The following is a 16,983-nucleotide window of genomic DNA, read 5'->3' as shown; positions in this document are numbered from 1 at the left end:
AAAACAAAAAACCCACCTTTTTTCATTTAAACTTTTCTCTATTTTCTATAATAATTATGTTTTACTTCCCTCCGTCCCTCCCCGCTTCTTTTCTTCATTATCATCCTAGATGCCCAGTACATCATAAGAGCTTAAGACACATTAATTGATTGAATCTGGGAAATGATTCAGGCTGTAAGTATTTTTGGCCATGATTAGCATTATGCCCTTTATCTGGGAAACCTTAGTGTTCTTTTTTTTTCTTTTTCTTTTTGAGACAAAGTCTTGCTCTGTCGCCCAGGCTGGAGTGCAGTGGTGCGATCTCGGCTCATGGCAATCTCTGCCTCCTGGGTTCAAGTGATTCTCCTGCCTCAGCCTCCTAAGTAGAGTAGCTGGGATTACAGGAGTGCACCACCACACCCAGCTAATTTTTGTATTTTTAGTAGAGACGGGGTTTCACCATGTTGGCCAGGCTGGTCTCGAACGACTGACCTCAAGTGATCTGCCCACCTCAGCCTCCCAAAGTGCTGGGATTACAGGCATGAGCCACTGTACCTGGTCACCTGAGAGTTCTTTAGAAGTCTACCCATATGAGGCCGGGCGTGATGGATCATGCCTGTAATCCCAGCACTTTGGGAGGCCGAGGCAGGTGGATCACTTGACTTCAGGAGTTTGAGACCAGCCTAGCCAACATGGTGAAACCCCGTCGCTACTAAAAATACAAAAAAAATCAGCTGGGTGTGGTGGCAAACGCCTGTAGTTCCAGCTACTCGGGAGGCTGAGCCACGAAAATTGCTTGAACCCAGGAGGCGGAGGTTGCAGTGAGCAGAGGTCGCGCCACTGCACTCCAACCTGGGTGACAGAGTGAGACTCTGTCTGTGGAAAAAAAAAAAAAAAAAACCAGAAGTCTACCCATATAAGTCACAATGTGTGGCTACTAGGAAGGAAATATTTAATAGGTACCAGGACTCAGAAGCTTCAGATCTAATAATCCATATGGCCTGTGACCCAGCTGCCTGGGAATAGGCTGTGATGGTTAATTATATGTGTCAATCTGACTGAGCCACAGGGTGCCTACACAGGTGGTTCAACATGATTTCTGGGTATGCATGCCTTCAAGAGTGTTTCTGGGAGACGTTAGCCTTTGAATGGGTGGACTGAGCAAAACAGACCTGCCCTCAGCAGTGCGGTTGAGCACCTTGCAATCTGTTGAAGGCCTGAATGTTAGTGTGAACCCTGGAAATTTGAGTCAGGTCTCAGTTAATTTAGAAAGTTTATTTTGCCAAGGTTGAGGAACACGTGCCTGTGACACAGCCTCAGGAAGTCCTGGACACGTGTCCAAGGTGGTCAGTGCACAGCTTGGTTTTATACATTTTAGGGAGACATGAGACATCAATGAACGTATGTAAGAAGTACAGTATGTTTGGCTGGGCGCGGTGGCTCATGCCTGTAAACCCAGCATTTTGGGAGGCCGAGGCGGGCGGATCACGAGGTCAGGAATTCGAGACCAGCCTGGTCAATATGGTGAAACCCCATCTCTACTAAATGTACAAAAATTGGTGTGGTGGCGTGTGCCTGTAGTCCCAGCTACTCAGGAGGCTGAGGCAGAAGAATTGCTTGAACTTGGCAGGCAGAGGTTGCAGTGAGCCGAGATTGCACCACTGCACTCTAGCCTGGGTGACAGAGTGAGACTCCATCTCAAAAAAAAAAAAAAAAAAAAAGGCCGAGACGGGCGGATCACTAGGTCAGGAGATCGAGACCATCCTGGCTAACCCGGTGAAACCCCATCTCTACCAAAAAATACAAAAAACTAGACAGGCGAGGTGGCGGGCGCCTATAGTCCCAGCTACTCGGGAGGCTGAGGCAGGAGAATGGCGTTAACCTGGGAGGCGGAGCTTGCAGTGAGCTGAGATCCGGCCACTGCACTCCAGCCTGGGCGACAGAGCCAGACTGTCTAAAAAAAAAAAAAAAAAAAAAAGAAGTACACTGGTTCCATCCAGAAAGCTTGAAGCAAGGAGTGGGTTTCTAGGTCATAGGTAGGTGAAAGAAAAATGGTTGCATTCTTTGAGCTTCTGATAAGCCTTTCCAAAGGAGGCAATCAGAATATGCTTCTCAGTGAGCAAAAGGATGACTTTGAATAGAACAGGAGGCAGATTTGTCCTGAGCAGTTACCAGGAGGATCCCCAGTTCCTCCAGCCTGGGCAACATAGAGAGACCCCATCTCTAATAAATAAATAAGAATGAATTAACTCTGCCTGACTGCCTGAGCTGAGATATCCATCTTTTGCCTTCAGTGCTCCTGGTTCTCAGGCCTTCAGACCGGGTCTGGAATCTAGACCACTGGATTTCCTGGTCTCCAGCTTGCAGACAGCAGACAGTGGGAATTCTCAGCCTGTATAACCATGTGAGCCAATGTCTTTTTATTTTTATTTGTTTTGAGATGGAGTTTCACTGTTGTTGCCCAGGCTGGAGGGCAATGGCGCAATCTCAGCTCACTGCAACCTCCACCTCCCAGGTTCAAGCGATTCTTCTGCCTCAGGCTCCTGAGTAGCTGGGATTACAGCGTGCACCACCACGCCCGGCTAATTTTTGTATTTTTAGTAGAGACAGGGTTTCATCATGTTGGTCAGGCTGGTCTTGAACTCCTGACCTCAGGTGATCCATCTGCCTTGGCTTCCCAAAGTGCTAGGATTACAGGCATGAACCACCACGCCTAGCTCTTAAAATATCTTACTGTAGGCTGGGCATGGTGGCTCACACCTATAATCCCAGCACTTTGGGAGCTGAGACGGGCAGATCACCTGAGGTCAGGAGTTTGAGATCAGCCAGGCTAACGTGGCAAAACCCTGTCTCTACTAAAAAATACAAAAATTAGCTGGGCGTGGTGGTGCAGACCTGTAGTCCCAGCTACTTGGGAGGCTGAGGCACGAGAATCACTGGAACCTGGGAGAGGGGTGGAGTTGTAGTGAGCTGAGATCACACTACTGCCCTCCAGCCTGGGCAACAGAGAGAGACTCTGTCTCAAAACCAAAACAGAAAGCTATCTATCTGTCTAATCTATCTATATCATCTATCATCTATCTTACTGTATTGTACTCACCCTTCTTTCATGATGATATGAGATGGTATGATGCCTATGTGATGATAAGTGAGGTGATGACGTAGGCATTGTGATATAGCATTAGGCTCCTGTTGACCTTCTGTATTCCTGAAATTTGTGTAACCATCCCTTTCTTGTAGTAAATAGCTTGGTGTCCCCATTTAAAGGTATCTTTTAAGTCTCTGGATAGGCTCAATGCTTTCTGGTGCAACATATTGCTGTCAATCAGAACACATTTTCTGTTCATGTCTTCCACCAAATTTAATGCTTTTTCCATCTTTTGTTTTGAGACAGGGTCTTTAGCACCCAGGCTGGAGTGCAGTGGCACAATCATGGCTCACTGCAGCCTCCACCTCCTGGGCTAAAGTGATCCTCCCACTTTAGCCTCCTGAATAGCTGGGACTATAGGCACAAGCCATCATGCCCAACTAATTTTTAATTTTTTTTTGTAGAGATAGGGTCTTACTCTGTTGCCCAGGCTAGTCTTGAACTCCTGGGCTTAAGTGATCCTCCTTCCTCGGCCTCCCAAACTGCTGGGGGTACACGTGTGAGCCACCGCACTCAGCCACCTCTTCCATCTTATCACACACCATGGCTATAACTTGCAGTTTAAAGTACAGCAGCAGGCCAGGCATGGTCGTTCACACCTGAAATCTCAGCACTTCAGGAGGCTGAGGTAGGCAGATCACTTGAGGTCAGGAGTTTGAGACCAGCGTGGCCAACATGGCAAAACCCCATCTCTACAAAAAATGCAAAAATTAGCCCGGTGGGCAGCGCATGCCTGCAGTCCCAGCTACTCGGGAGGCTGAGGCACGATAATTGCTTGAACCCAGGAGGCAGAGGTTGCAGTGAGCTGAGATTAGGCCACTGCACTCCAGCCTGGGCGACAGATAATGTGTCCAAAAAAAAAAAAAAAAAAAAAGCAACGGCAAAACTGGAGCAAAGTTTTTCTTCATAATTTTATGGATGCAAAGTTCATTTTTATGTTGATCTCAGCAACCTCAGATGTGACTTTTCTTTGTTTTTTTTGGGATGGAGTTTTGCTCTTATTGCCCAGGCTGGAGTGCAATGGTATGATCTTGGCTCACTGCAACCTGTGCCTCCCGGGTTCAAGCAATTCTCCTACCTCAGTCTCCCCAGTAGCTGGGATTACAGGCATGTGCCACTACACCTGGCTAATTTTGTATTTTTAATAGAGACGAGGTTTCTCCATGTTGGTCAGGCTGGTCTCGAACTCCCGACCTCAGGTGATCCACCTGCCTCGGCCTCCCAAAGTGCTGGGATTGCAGGTGTGAGCCACTGTGCCCGGCCAGATGTGACTTTTGTTTCCTTAAAAGGTTGAGAACTTTAACTTTTCACTTAAAGGAAGCACTTTATGGCTTCTCTTAGGCATACCCGACTTGCCACATCACTACTCTTGCACTTTGGGGCCATTATTAAATAAGGGTTTCTTGAACACAAGCATTGCAATACCCCGACAGTTGGTCTGATAACTGAGATGGCTACTAAGTGGTTAACTGGTGGGCAGCATATATAGCGTGGATTTGCTGGGCAAAGGATGATTCGCAGCCCGGGTGAGATGGCAAATGATCTCATCATGCTTCTCAGAACAGCATCAAACTTAAAATGGTTTACTTCGGGAATTTTGTATTTAATATTTTCAGACCTGGGTTGACTGTGGGTAACTGAAACCTAGATGGTATAGCCTACTACACACCTAGGCTACATGCATGGTACAGCCTATGGCTCCTAGGCTGCAAACCTGTACAGCATGTGACTGAACTGAATACTGTAGGCAACTATAACACAAGGATAAGTATATGTGTATTTAAAAATAGAGAAGATTGGATAAAAATAGGGTTATAACTCCATGGGGCCACTGTCATAGATGTGGTCCGTTGTTGACTGAAATACCACATGGTATGTACCTCTATCTTCTATCAGGTCTGTTTCTCTGGAGAACCCTGACAATACAGGCTGGAAACAGGTAGATAACAGTTTTCTTTCTTTTTTCTGTGTCAGACAGGTAATATGCCGACATTGTAACAATGTTTCAGGATGGCACATCTCACACCTGTGTGTGAACACCTAATCGTCATGCTTATGAACTACAAAAGGAGCTGATAACAGTTTTGTCAGTTCTGTTTTTTTGCCTCATCCCATTTCACCAGTATGGCACTCTGCAAAGTGCAGCAACTCATTCAAAAGTTCCTATTTCTACAAATTAAATAAAAACACAATTAAATTTTAGTAGGTGCTAAAACTTGGTTTTGAAATTTTATTAAAAAAATATATTTGCAAACATATAAAATTTAGGATGAAAAACGCTCATTTTAAAACATGTAATAACTTAATATTTGCAAACATACAGAGATGGTATAAAATCCATACCATTAAAAATGTTAATGATACAGTATTGCGCTCATGGAACAAAAACCTTGCTGTAATTCCAGAGCTTCTCGTCCCCACATTTCAGGGAGCTGAGAATCTGGTACAATGAAAGTCATGAGAGCCACATGGCCAAAGCAGTAATACAGAATAAAAAACCATTTAGAACACATATTTTAAAAACATGTTTCTTAAGGAATCACACGGATAAAAAGGAAACACAATTCTGCATTTTCCCCACTTTGAATGATATTGCATCTTAGCATTTTAAATGAAGGTGTCAAATACAAAACGGAGGGAATCACTGCACACATCTGCTAAATTTGCTGAAAAACCGGCTCCTCGAGGCCCTGGTCCACTCGGAAATGTTCTCAAGCACAGCTGTAAAAAAGCCTAGTGTAAGCTGCTTGCCTGTGCTCAGATCTTAGCATTTGAGAGACTTGAAAACAGAGAGCACTATTGGTTCCAGAAGGTACACTGAACGCAACTGAAGAAAACCGAAGGGAGGCAAGAAAGAAACACGTGCTCTGCAGCAAATGTGCAGCCAGGATGCAGGATGCGCACCCCGTGATTCCTCAGTTCTCCTCACTCACACGGGCTGAGCCCACTCGTGCCTGTGCCACCTCTCATTCCTCTCAGAGTTACAGTATGATGGCTGATTTTGTTTTTTGAGCAGTTAGGCACCTTCAATTTCATGTTGCATTATTAGTAATACAATGGCAGTTAGGGGCCTCTACTACAGAAATGAGAAAATTTCAAACTACATTCTTTGGGGGAGGAGAGTAATAAAGCTGCATGGTTTAAAAATTTACCTAGTAGTGGATGATAGGGTTTATATAATTTCTACAAGAAAACATAAGCCAGGAAAAGAACAAATGCTTGACATGCAAAATCTGGTTAGACATATACTAAACTAAGCTTGTGTGTCGCCCTGTAGATAGGGGCCCAGCTTGACTTTTTTTTTTCTTTTTCTTTGTTTTTGAAATGGAGTCTCGTTCTGTCGCCCAGGCTGGAGTGCAGTTGCTCGGACTCGGCTCACTGCAACCTCTGCCTCCCGGGTTCAAGCGATTCTCCTGCCTCAGCCTCCTGAGTAGCTGGGATTACAGGTGTGCGCCACCACGCCCGGCTAATTTTTGTATTTTTAGTAGAGACAAGGTTTCACGACGTTGGTCAGGCTGGGACTTGGGTTCTTAATAAAATACCACTCTCTGTGATGGCTACATCTAAGCCTCTGAAGGTGAGCTGTGGACATATCACATGTGGACAGCATGAAATGCTTCTGACACTGAGAGTCACTTGCAAAACTTGAATTCAAAGTCAAGCAGGCCCAATCTCACACCTTTTGAATCCCAGGAGGGACACAATGAAGAAGAGCTTCTGCCTTAAGGGAACAAGGCTGTCTGGGAGGTGTGAGAGTCCATTAAAAGACAACACATTAACTACAACAAAAAGAAGAGCAGTACCACCCACCAGTGGTGCCCCAGACACACCTCTCCTCCAAGCTCCGGGCTGCTCATCTTGGAGCCCACACTCAGACCCTGGGGGTGGGGGTGGGCACAAAAATGGACAGAGTGGTCTAAATGCAGGTCTCCTGGGGTTCTGCGAAATTTAGCCAGAAGCATCTCCATCTCGGTGTCCATTTCGATTCAACTAAGCTTCCAGTAAAGACACTGCAGCAATGTAAACATGCAACCTAAGCTAGCATGAGGTTCTAGATAGTAAGCCTGAACTAGGAATAAGGCAACTGAACTGTGACTTTCGGGCCAGGGTCATCCAACTGCAATTATCCAGGCTTGGCCTGGCTTCTCTAGAGATTCATTCTGGCCTGAACTTCCTGGTAATCATGACATGAACTTCTGGCTTCTGAATTTTAAGTAAATGCTTTGAATATATAAATTTGGGAGGTGAAACAGGTTTACCCTTTTCAAATCTTCATGACTTGGGCACTTAAGTTTACTTTCACACTAAGGAAGCCTTATCATAGATTCTCTTTACTGTCTATCATATCCATTCCTAGCATTAAAGGTGAAAATTAATATGATCACAGACTCTCTTTAGGATATTCTCTCTTAACTCTCTCATAATATTACATACTCAAAAGCATAATTTCAATTCAAGAATCCCTTGATTCGTCTGTTCACCAAAGCTCACTGAGACCACATTTGGGGTGCAATCACACTTACTGGTGCGTCCACTTTATGGAAGTCACGTGGCTCCCTGGACACCATCTCTCGGTGTCAGCAACACTCTGTATCCTACTATAGCTTTCTCGTTCCCAGATGATGCATAAGCAATTCATTTTTGGTTGTTTAATTTACACACTATCTGTGAAAACAAACTATTCATAATTGAGCATGAAAACTTATAAGCTTCCCTGAATTCTGCACAATTCACACATAATTAGGTAGACAGCAATAGAAGACACTAAAATGAGAAGCAGAAACCCTGTCCAGGAAGCATGTGTAGATCAACAAAAGCCAATCATTCTTTATGCTAAAAACTAAGACCAAACTAAAACAAGTATGTAATTCACAAGTAATTTTCTAGAATTTCAGCTAGAAAAAAATAATCTATGGACTTATGATTGAGTTACCATTAAAGCTTAAATGATTGTTCCCAAGGAACCATCATATCTGTCAGCATTATTCACAGCTAATCCTTATGCTAGCTGGTTGAGCCAATTGGGTTTTTACCCCATCATTAAATAGTGCTCATAAAAAGTAAGCAGTGCATCTTAATTGGTTAAATACTACAAAATGACCTGTATCATAGAAACAAAGACACTTTCATTCAAAGAATATCTTAAAATTACTATTGCTGAAATAAATCAAAATCTACATTAAAATATTACTAAACACCATTACATGCTATAAAAGAATAAATAGAAATCATGGCAGATCAATAGCAGCATAACAAAGCTTCTTTACATATTTTCACACTTTGGGCTGGGAAAGTACTCACAGCCTAGGAATACATTGGTAGAGTTCGGAATCACATTTTCTTTTAACTCCATAATTCTACAACAAAATAAGGGCAGTGTGAATAACAGCTCCCTTTTCTGCATAGCTTTAAAACTATTCTCAGTACACTCAAGGAAAGGAACCAGGATGGCTTTGTCAGATTGGTCCACAGGTCCTTTTGTCAAAGTGTTAAGGAAAACAATCAACAATGACAGAAAAGGAAAATAAGGCTGTGCTTCACACACAAACTTAGCATTTTCAGAACCACTAGAGAGTTCAACCTAAAATGAAGATCTGATAGGATGTGGGCATTCCCAGTCCCAGCCTTCCTTCAAAGGTGTGACGTGCCTGTGTCCACACCACCAGAGCCTGACAGTGCCCTATTCAAACGGTAATGCTGCACTGGGGGCCTGCTGCGGGGCAGGACTGGGGCACTTAAAAACAAAACACTATTAAGAAATTTCACAACTTTTAAGGCCCAAATGGGGCATTCATATAAAATACATTTCACTTGAGGAAATCATTCCCAATTTGCCGGCTTAAATTCTGGTCCTAAAAGCTCGAAGCTACTTTGCAGAGCTGCCTTCTACTCTGTTTAGAACTTGACTGTCAGCCCAAAGCCTGTTTCTATGGGGTAGGCTGGGGCAAGCGGTGGGGGCCAGGCTGAACTTCTGCTGTGAGGCTGGTGACTACTCCTCTGTAAGTCCTTGAAAGTGAAAGCGAGCTGAGAATCAGATTCCTTTTTCCACAGCCTTGCTCCTAGCTGATGACAACACCCACATAACTTAACACAATGATTTTTTTTTTTGTCAAAACAAAGGTCTGCTGGTGATGCTTCACAGTGAAACCTCCATTATCACTGAGAATGTCACTTGGAAAACATTCTTAAGAAATGAGTCTCTTTCTCATAGGCTCAATTTCAGGATTCTCAAACTCGATGTTCTGCTCAGCAGTTTCCATGATGAAGCCTATTTGTCTCTGAGGTTAGCACTCTGCCTTTAGACTTACTCTGCTCCAGTCATAGGTTGTGGCTGTCTTTGTTCTTGGTCAGCACCTGCAAGTAGACTTCATGAAGTGTACTGAGGAAGCTGGAATCATTCTAGAAGAGATGGGAAAGGTTAAGGATACGAATGCCACATTTACCTCAACAGATTTTACTTCCTTGGTAACAGTTTAGGAAAACAAATTGTATGAATGATTTGTATAACTGATAATCCCACCATCCAGAGACAATCATGATTAATATATTGAGTTCGCGCAGATATTTCTCCACCAGGACGGTATGCTTGAAAAAAGAGAAACAGTACTCCCAGTCTGTTTTTTTTTTTTTTGCCCGCCCCGGTCTCCCAAAGTGCTGGGATTACAGGTGTGAGCCACTTTGCCCGGCCTCCAGCTAGTCTTTTGAATTTACTTTATGAACTGATTCTGTAGGAGGAATGTATACAATTTCTTTTATTAAGTAATGAAAAATCAAAGATAAAATTGGTATCCTACATACCTTTATGAGATGTATCAATGTATCCTGGAGCTGAGACTTGCTGAGAATAATGGAAGGCTTTCTCTGACTTTCTGGCGTTCCAATAGTTAGAGGAGAAGGAGAGCTGGCTTTCCTCTCAAGATCTGAAGACCTTGTAACTGTCTGCTGGAAAACACTTGGGGCCAGCAGGACTGAAGACACTGCAGTAGTCGTTGCAGTAACCAGTGGGGCGCCTGCAACCTGGAGAGGAACAATGGTCATTTTGTACCAAAGTGCAGAAGCCAGTAGCCAGGCCCAGAATAGGGAGCATGTGGAAACAGGCACAAGCAGCAGAAGAGTGAAGCCCAGAGACAGACTGTTTCGGGTTCAGGTAAACATTCAGTAGGAGCATTTGAACATCTAGCATCTGGTTATAAACTTCCGTGAGCTAAAGGATGATGAGCCCATTTATATAAGAATGTCCTAGAATCGTTACGGGAAGCCAAGTCCAACTGCCACAGAAGGTAAGAGAAATAACAGTATAGAATGCACAGTACGAAAAATCCGATGATAAATTCAAAATGTAAAGGCTTTTTGGGAGGGGAGTTGGGGAAATGACTGGAAGAGGACATGAGGGAACTTTCTGGAGTGACAGAATGTTACATATTGATTGGGTTGCCTAAGGGATAATACATACATGTGTCAAAAACTCATTTAAAAATCTGTGTTGTTTGGCTGGGCGCAGTGGCTCATGCCTGTAATCCCAGCACTTTGGGAGGCCGAGGTGGGGTTCGAGACCAGCCTGGCCAACATGGTGAAACCCCATCTGTACTAAAAATACAAAAATTAGCCGGGCGTGGTGGTGCACGCCTGTAATCCCAGCTACTCGGGAGGCTGAGGCATGAGAATCGCTTGAACCCAGGAGGTGGAGGTTGCAGTGAGCCAAGACTGTACCCATTGCACTCCAGCCTGGGTGACAGAGCAAGACTCTGTCTCCAAAAAAAGAAAAAGAAAAAAAAGAAAAAAAAAAATCTGCATTTTTTTTTTTTTTTTTTTTAAGGCAGGGTCTCACTCTGTCACCCAGGTGGGAGTGCAGTGGTGCAGTCACCACTCACTGCAGCTTCAACTTCCTGGGCTCAAGCAATCCTCCCCTCATTTTTGATTTTTTTGTAAGAGATGAGGTCTCACTATGTTGTCCAGGCTGGTCTTGAACTCCTGGGCTTAAGTGATCCTTCCACCTAGGCCTCCCAAAGTGCTGGGATTACAGGTGTGAACCACCATGCCTGGACTCTAAAAATCTGCATTTCAGTGTATGTAAATCACACTGCAATAAAAAAGAATTTAAAAATCCAGTTATGACTGGGAGCGGTGGCTCATGCCTGTAATCCTAGCACTTTGGGAGGCCTATGTGGGAGGATCACTTGAGGTCAGGAGTTCAAGACCAGCCTGGCCAACATGGTGAAACCCCGTCTCTACTAAAAAGACAAAAACATAGTAGAGTGTGGTGATGGGCGCCTGTAATCCCAGCTACTTGGGACGCTGAAGCAGAAGAATGGTTTGAACCCAGAAGGTGGAGGTTGCAGTGAGCTGCACTCTGGGCGGCAAAGCAAGACTCCATTTCCAGAAAAAAAAAAAAAAAAAAAAAAACCAACCAAAAACAAAAACAAAAAATCCAAATCCAGTTATGTTCAATCTATTTTTTTATACCATTATAGAAAGCAATGAGAAAATTTCTTAAAAATAAAGCTAACATCTACCTCTCTCCTCCATTTACATGTGCTTCTAGGCTAATTCCAGCTAATTATCTGAATATATTAAACCAGTAATCGCCGGGCGCGGTGGCTCAAGCCTGTAATCCCAGCACTTTGGGAGGCTGAGACAGGCGGATCACGAGGTCAGGAGATCGAGACCATCCTGGCTAACACGGTGAAACCCCGTCTCTACTAAAAAATACAAAAAAAACTAGCTGGGCAAGGTGGCGGGCGCCTGTAGTCCCAGCTACTCGGGAGGCTGAGCCAGGAGAATGGCGTAAACCCGGGAGGCGGAGCTTGCAGAGAGCTGAGATCTGGCCACTGCACTCCAGCCTGGGAGACAGAGCGAGACTCTGTCTCAAAAAAAAAAAAAAAAAAAAAAAAAAAAAAAAACAGTAATCATCAGTATTTTCAGTATCCTCAGATCTGATACAATCAACAGAGATCTACATTTCTTTCTCTTACATGTCACTTTCTCATTTACAAAGAGCACAGAGCTGGCCAGTTTCAAGGGTATGGTTTTTGGCATCTGAGCTATTTACCCTTTATTTTTGGTGCAAAAGCAGGCCGAGAGCTCCTGCAGATAGATCACCATGCAGAAGGACAAGACACACAGAAAAGAGGCTCATTTCCAAGAACAGTCAGGAGCTGGCTCCCATTTAAACTCCAAGATATAAGACCAGTCAGAAGCTGGTTCCCATTTAAACTCCAAGACTCAAGGAGGGCACAAAGGCTCAAAGGAAAACAGAAATGACTTTAGGGAGCTAAAAAAACCTGTGTGCATTGCAAGGTTAGTGGGTGATGTAGAGTAGGGACAACAAAAAACGAAGCAAGGGAGGACAAACAGGACAGAACACACAGGCCTGGGAGGCTTTGTTCTCAGAGCAATGGGAAATGAGAGGACTGTAGCAGGATAGTGGCTCTGCCACCTGGGACATCACAGCTCCTCCAGGGCAGTATTTCCTACTTATAAGCCAGGTTACCACACTCTTAGCAGTCACCCGTTCACAAATACTGAGTAAGGGCCCACCATGCCCTCTACACACACAGTCAGGGAAGATATCCATGCAGATGCCTCAAGATCCACAGAGGCCACAGTAATGGACTCTGCCAGGACGGGGGTGGGAGGTGCCTGGCCTAGGAAAGGCATCTAAGATGGGCTGGGCTCCATAGCTAACTCTTTTCACTAAGCTGACAACCTTTTACTTCACATCCAGCAGAAGAACTTAAAAATACATCATGTATCCTTTAGAAAGAGGGAGTCCTGGCTGGTCCAAAGGTAGTGAGTTAGCTCAACTGATCGTTCACAGTCAGTTACAGATCAAATTCCTTGTTCTACTCTTTCTACCTTCTCACTATAGCACCAGACTAGTCTTAAAAAAAAAAAAAAAAAAAAAAAAAAAGAAAGAAAAAGCAAGTCCTTACCGGGATGGCACTGGATAACACCTTAGGCTGGACAAATACTTCAGGATCCTGGTTCTGCTGCATAGACTGAAATGTTTATGAAGAAAAGATAGATGGATATAAGAAGTTTCAATTAAGAAGACTTCCTAGTCTTAATTGAAGAAGACTTTCCCAGTGGAAAATCTAGGTTAGTAATAGAAAATGGTTCAGATATTAACTAGTTCCTAGATTCCCAAGGGAAGAGTCTGACAGAAACTTGCAACTATGCAGCCAACAATTCAACTGCATGAGAGCTCTGCGACAGCCTCTCCTCTTTAGTTCCGGAGGGAAGGGGTGTGTGCAGAGCCTTTCAGGTATCTTTAAAGAAAAGCCTGAGACCTGTATCCCTTCTAAGAGCCAGGGACAGCCCAGGAATAGACACAATTTTTAATTTTTGTGGGTACATAGGTGTACATATTTATGAGGTATATGAAATGTTTTAATACAGGCATGCGATACATAATAATCACACCATGGAAAATGGGGTGTCCATCCCCTCACAAATTTTTCCTTTGTGTTACAATCTAATTATACTCTTTTCATTATTTTAAAATATATACTTAAGTTATTATTGACTATAATCACCCTGTTGTGTTATTAAATACTAGGTCTTATTCATTCTATTTTTTTTTTTTATGCATTCACCATCCCCACCTCCCCCTACCTTCCTAGCCTCTGGTAACCATCCTTCTATTCTCTATCTCCATGAGTTCAAATAAAGTGAGAACATGTGATGTCTGTCCTGCAGCCTGGGCATATTTTTGCTGTTGAGTCTGTAGAGATAGAGATGAGAGATCTAGGCAGCATGGCACCTCTTGATAAGGTGATGTAAATGGGGACAGTTGAAAAAAATCAGCTTCATTTGACCTCATACCTTCAAGTCTAGGATGCTCTTATGGCACCTCTAGGGTACTTGGCACAAGGGAGATAGGAAGGGAGTTAAGCTTTGGAATAATTTGGTCCTGAGTCAAATGAGGACTCCTGGAAATGCTGGGCAAAAGCAAAACAAACATACAACCTCTGCTAAAGTGCATATCCAGATAGGAAAATAAATTACTTGGTTGTTCATGATAGGGCTTCTTACCTCAGCTGTCTCCTAGCCCGACATACTTTAAAGGGACAACTCTTCAAAACTGTCAGTGTCATGACAGTTAAAACCAAGGTCTGTAGTTTCATCCCATCCAGTTATAGTTACCCACCATGCCCACCCCCACCCTCCTGCCATTACCTGAAGGGGAGCAAGCACCATGTTGCTCAGGGAGGCTGAGGCTGCCGCTCTCGCTGCTGCTGTCTTAGAGGGAGGCTCTATGAAGCTCTCAGGTGTGGCCAGCTGACCAGCTGCCGGAGAAAAGCTGGCTACCATTGCACCTTTCCCAAGTGGTTGTGTCTGTATTTGGTCATGCTGTGGGGTCAACCTGAGTTTCTGGAGAAGATCAACGCTTGGGAGGGATGTGCCAGCTGTGTTCGCCACGTTCAATGGGGCCCGGAAGGGGCTCTGGCTGGCAATCAGACCGGCATGGCTTAGCTCAGGGACTGGCTGATTCAGGAGTGGAGACCTCTGTCTAGGCGTGGTCTTCACTGCCTGTATCATGGTGCTGTTTCGAGGTAAGCTGGGGGGAACCTGTGTAGTAGGAGCTTCAGATGGCAGAGTGGGACTGAGAACGGGACTCAACGGGATTGTGTAGGTTGGGGCATGCTTTTCATTGGACTGTGTGATGGAGGCTGGAGTGATTAGCACCGGGGTGGTGATTTCAGGCTGGACTGAGTGGTGGGCAGCAGAAGGGACACCCAGGGTTTCTGATTGAGGGGCTCCTCCTGACTGCTCAAAGGGAAATGGTAGGAATGAATTGGGCTCTTTCTGGGAGGCATCTCCTGGCAACCTCTCCACTTCTTCTGAATCCAGACCCACAACTGCTGGCTGTTCCTTTGGCAAAGAGGTTCCAAATAACTCTTCTACCGTCAGATGCTTGTGTCCAGATGGAGCAGACTGAAAAACAAATGAAACCACCCAGTGAAAGAGGTCTCTTATAAAACAGCATAACCAAACTTCTTTTCCAGAAGTCAAAGATTGCCCAGAATCAAGGATGGATGGAGTATTAAAATAAGGAATGGACAAAACTGAAGATGTACTAAGGATTAAGGCCCAAGTTCATTCAGTGTCCCCAGGTTGGTGGTTTGCATTGGTAATATAATTCAAATTTTTAGGGTCTCTGGGAGGCAGGATCAGAATTCACCATTCTTTTTCTTGACAAAGCTGACTATGCCCAATTGTCTCATGTCAGCAACACATAAGGAAATGACACTAGAGGAGACACAGGGACCGAATGCTGATCAGGTGATTCCACCTTTCACTGTTCTCAATGAAATGCTAGGCATTGGACCTCTGATGAATCAGAAAATAAATCCAGCTATTTAACAGTGGGCCATTACCCCTCCTTATTCTCTAGCCACATAATTCTTAAGAAAAAGCAAAGCATTTAAGCCTGACAATTTAAAATTTATATATATTTTAGTAAGTTGGCTTACTGACACTATAACCACTCAAAGGAAAAACTTTTGTGCTTTCCTGTACTTGTAAGCAACATTTCCATAGTCAATAACCTTTATTTCCTGAGTACTCACAGGGTGCCAGGTCTTGCTCTAACCTGGGCTCACGGGATGCAGTAAGGGAGTAACAACAGCTCCCACAGAGCTTACATTTTAGTGGGAGACACACCTAAGTACTTTGAAAACACAGGCAGCCTCAACTTTTTATTCCTAAAATGACTGAATTAGTTGTTTAGATCTGTTTATACTGAAAAAATTAGTTCATTGAAACACGATTCTCAAGGCTTCAGAAAGTCTGTAAGGCCCCAAAGTACACTGCAAATTAGTATAATATTGATAAAACTATGGTATGATCACATTACTACAGGAAAACAAACCCAATTTTGTCCAGGCAAATGTTTGTTTCATCCATTTGATAAAAATTCTTGAATTTATCAGGTGCCAGGCATTGTGCTGTCACTGTGATGTGAAAAAAGAGGCCAGGACAACTGGTAAGGCCCGCCCCCCAGCCCCCTCTGCGCCCCACACTAGGCAGAATTGCAGAGTCGAGTGGGAGGCAAGGTGCTAGAAAAAGTGAAACTGGGGAGGGATGTGGTGAGCTGGCTGGGGAGCACAGCCACTGAGACAGCCACACGTGCTTCAGCACAGCTGGGTCAGAGGCTGGGTAGGAGGGTGACAGGGAAAGAGAGAAGCAGTGGGCAGACTGCAGAGTATCTGAGACATGTTAGAGGATCTGGACTTTATCCACAGGACAATGGCGACATGTTCAGGGGATGAGCCATCAGGCTTTATATTTTAGGAGGTGCACTTGGTTGGCCACATAAAGGACAAATTGTAGGGGTGAGACTGAGGAGAGTCTGGACTAAGATACTGGCAGAGAAGAGGATGAGAACTGGAGTTGGAATGGAAGGAGCTGGTGGCTGGCCAGGTAGGAGCAAGGAGCCGAGAGGACACCCTGGTATCTGGGTATTGGGTGGTGGTATCACTGTCTGGGCAGGCCAGCCCAGGAAGAGTCCCTAGGGTTAGGGAGAGGGGGAAGCTGAAGTTAGTTGTGAACATGTCTGGAGGTCTCTGTGGGACCTCTAGAACCTGGAGGTACTTAGAACACAAAATGGTAATGTTATTTTGTGTTCTTAAAACACAGAAATGGTAATACAAGTCAAGGGAGCAAAAGCATCCCCTCAGGAGGTTGTAGCGACACAGCTGTGATGTCCTATCAACCACCCAGAGGCAGGGCCTGGAGCCAACCACTGCTGCCTGGTTCTGCTCCTTTCCAGCTGTGTGGCCTGAGGAGTGCTGTCCACTTCTCTGAGTCTCAGGCCTCTATAAAGTAGGGAGGGCTAGTAGAGGCTGACATGT

General features: G+C 44.4%; 1 protein-coding gene and 1 non-coding gene across 2 annotated transcripts in view; both read right to left on the bottom strand.

Moving 5' to 3' along the window:
* Positions 1-5,095: 5,095 nt before the first annotated feature.
* Positions 5,096-5,199, bottom strand: LOC116274040. The gene has a single exon (XR_004182519.1). It is a non-coding gene; the product is annotated as a small nucleolar RNA U13 (small nucleolar RNA).
* A 130-nt stretch (positions 5,200-5,329) lies between these two features.
* Positions 5,330-16,983, bottom strand: part of DCP1A (decapping mRNA 1A) — a 60,078-nt gene continuing 48,424 nt past the window's right edge. The window contains exons 7-10 of the mRNA XM_003894289.5: positions 14,306-15,064; positions 13,060-13,125; positions 9,926-10,144; positions 5,330-9,526 (exon numbers count right to left, since the gene is read on the bottom strand). Of these exons, the coding sequence (XP_003894338.1) occupies positions 9,446-9,526; positions 9,926-10,144; positions 13,060-13,125; positions 14,306-15,064 (1,125 nt within the window). The 3' untranslated portion in view covers positions 5,330-9,445. The remainder of the gene's footprint in view (positions 9,527-9,925; positions 10,145-13,059; positions 13,126-14,305; positions 15,065-16,983) is intronic.

The sequence above is a fragment of the Papio anubis genome, chromosome 2 (genome assembly GCF_008728515.1).
Source record: "Papio anubis isolate 15944 chromosome 2, Panubis1.0, whole genome shotgun sequence".
Taxonomy (NCBI): domain Eukaryota; kingdom Metazoa; phylum Chordata; class Mammalia; order Primates; family Cercopithecidae; genus Papio; species Papio anubis.
Note: the sequence above shows the minus strand (reverse complement) of the source record. Positions and strands in the feature narration are given on the sequence as shown.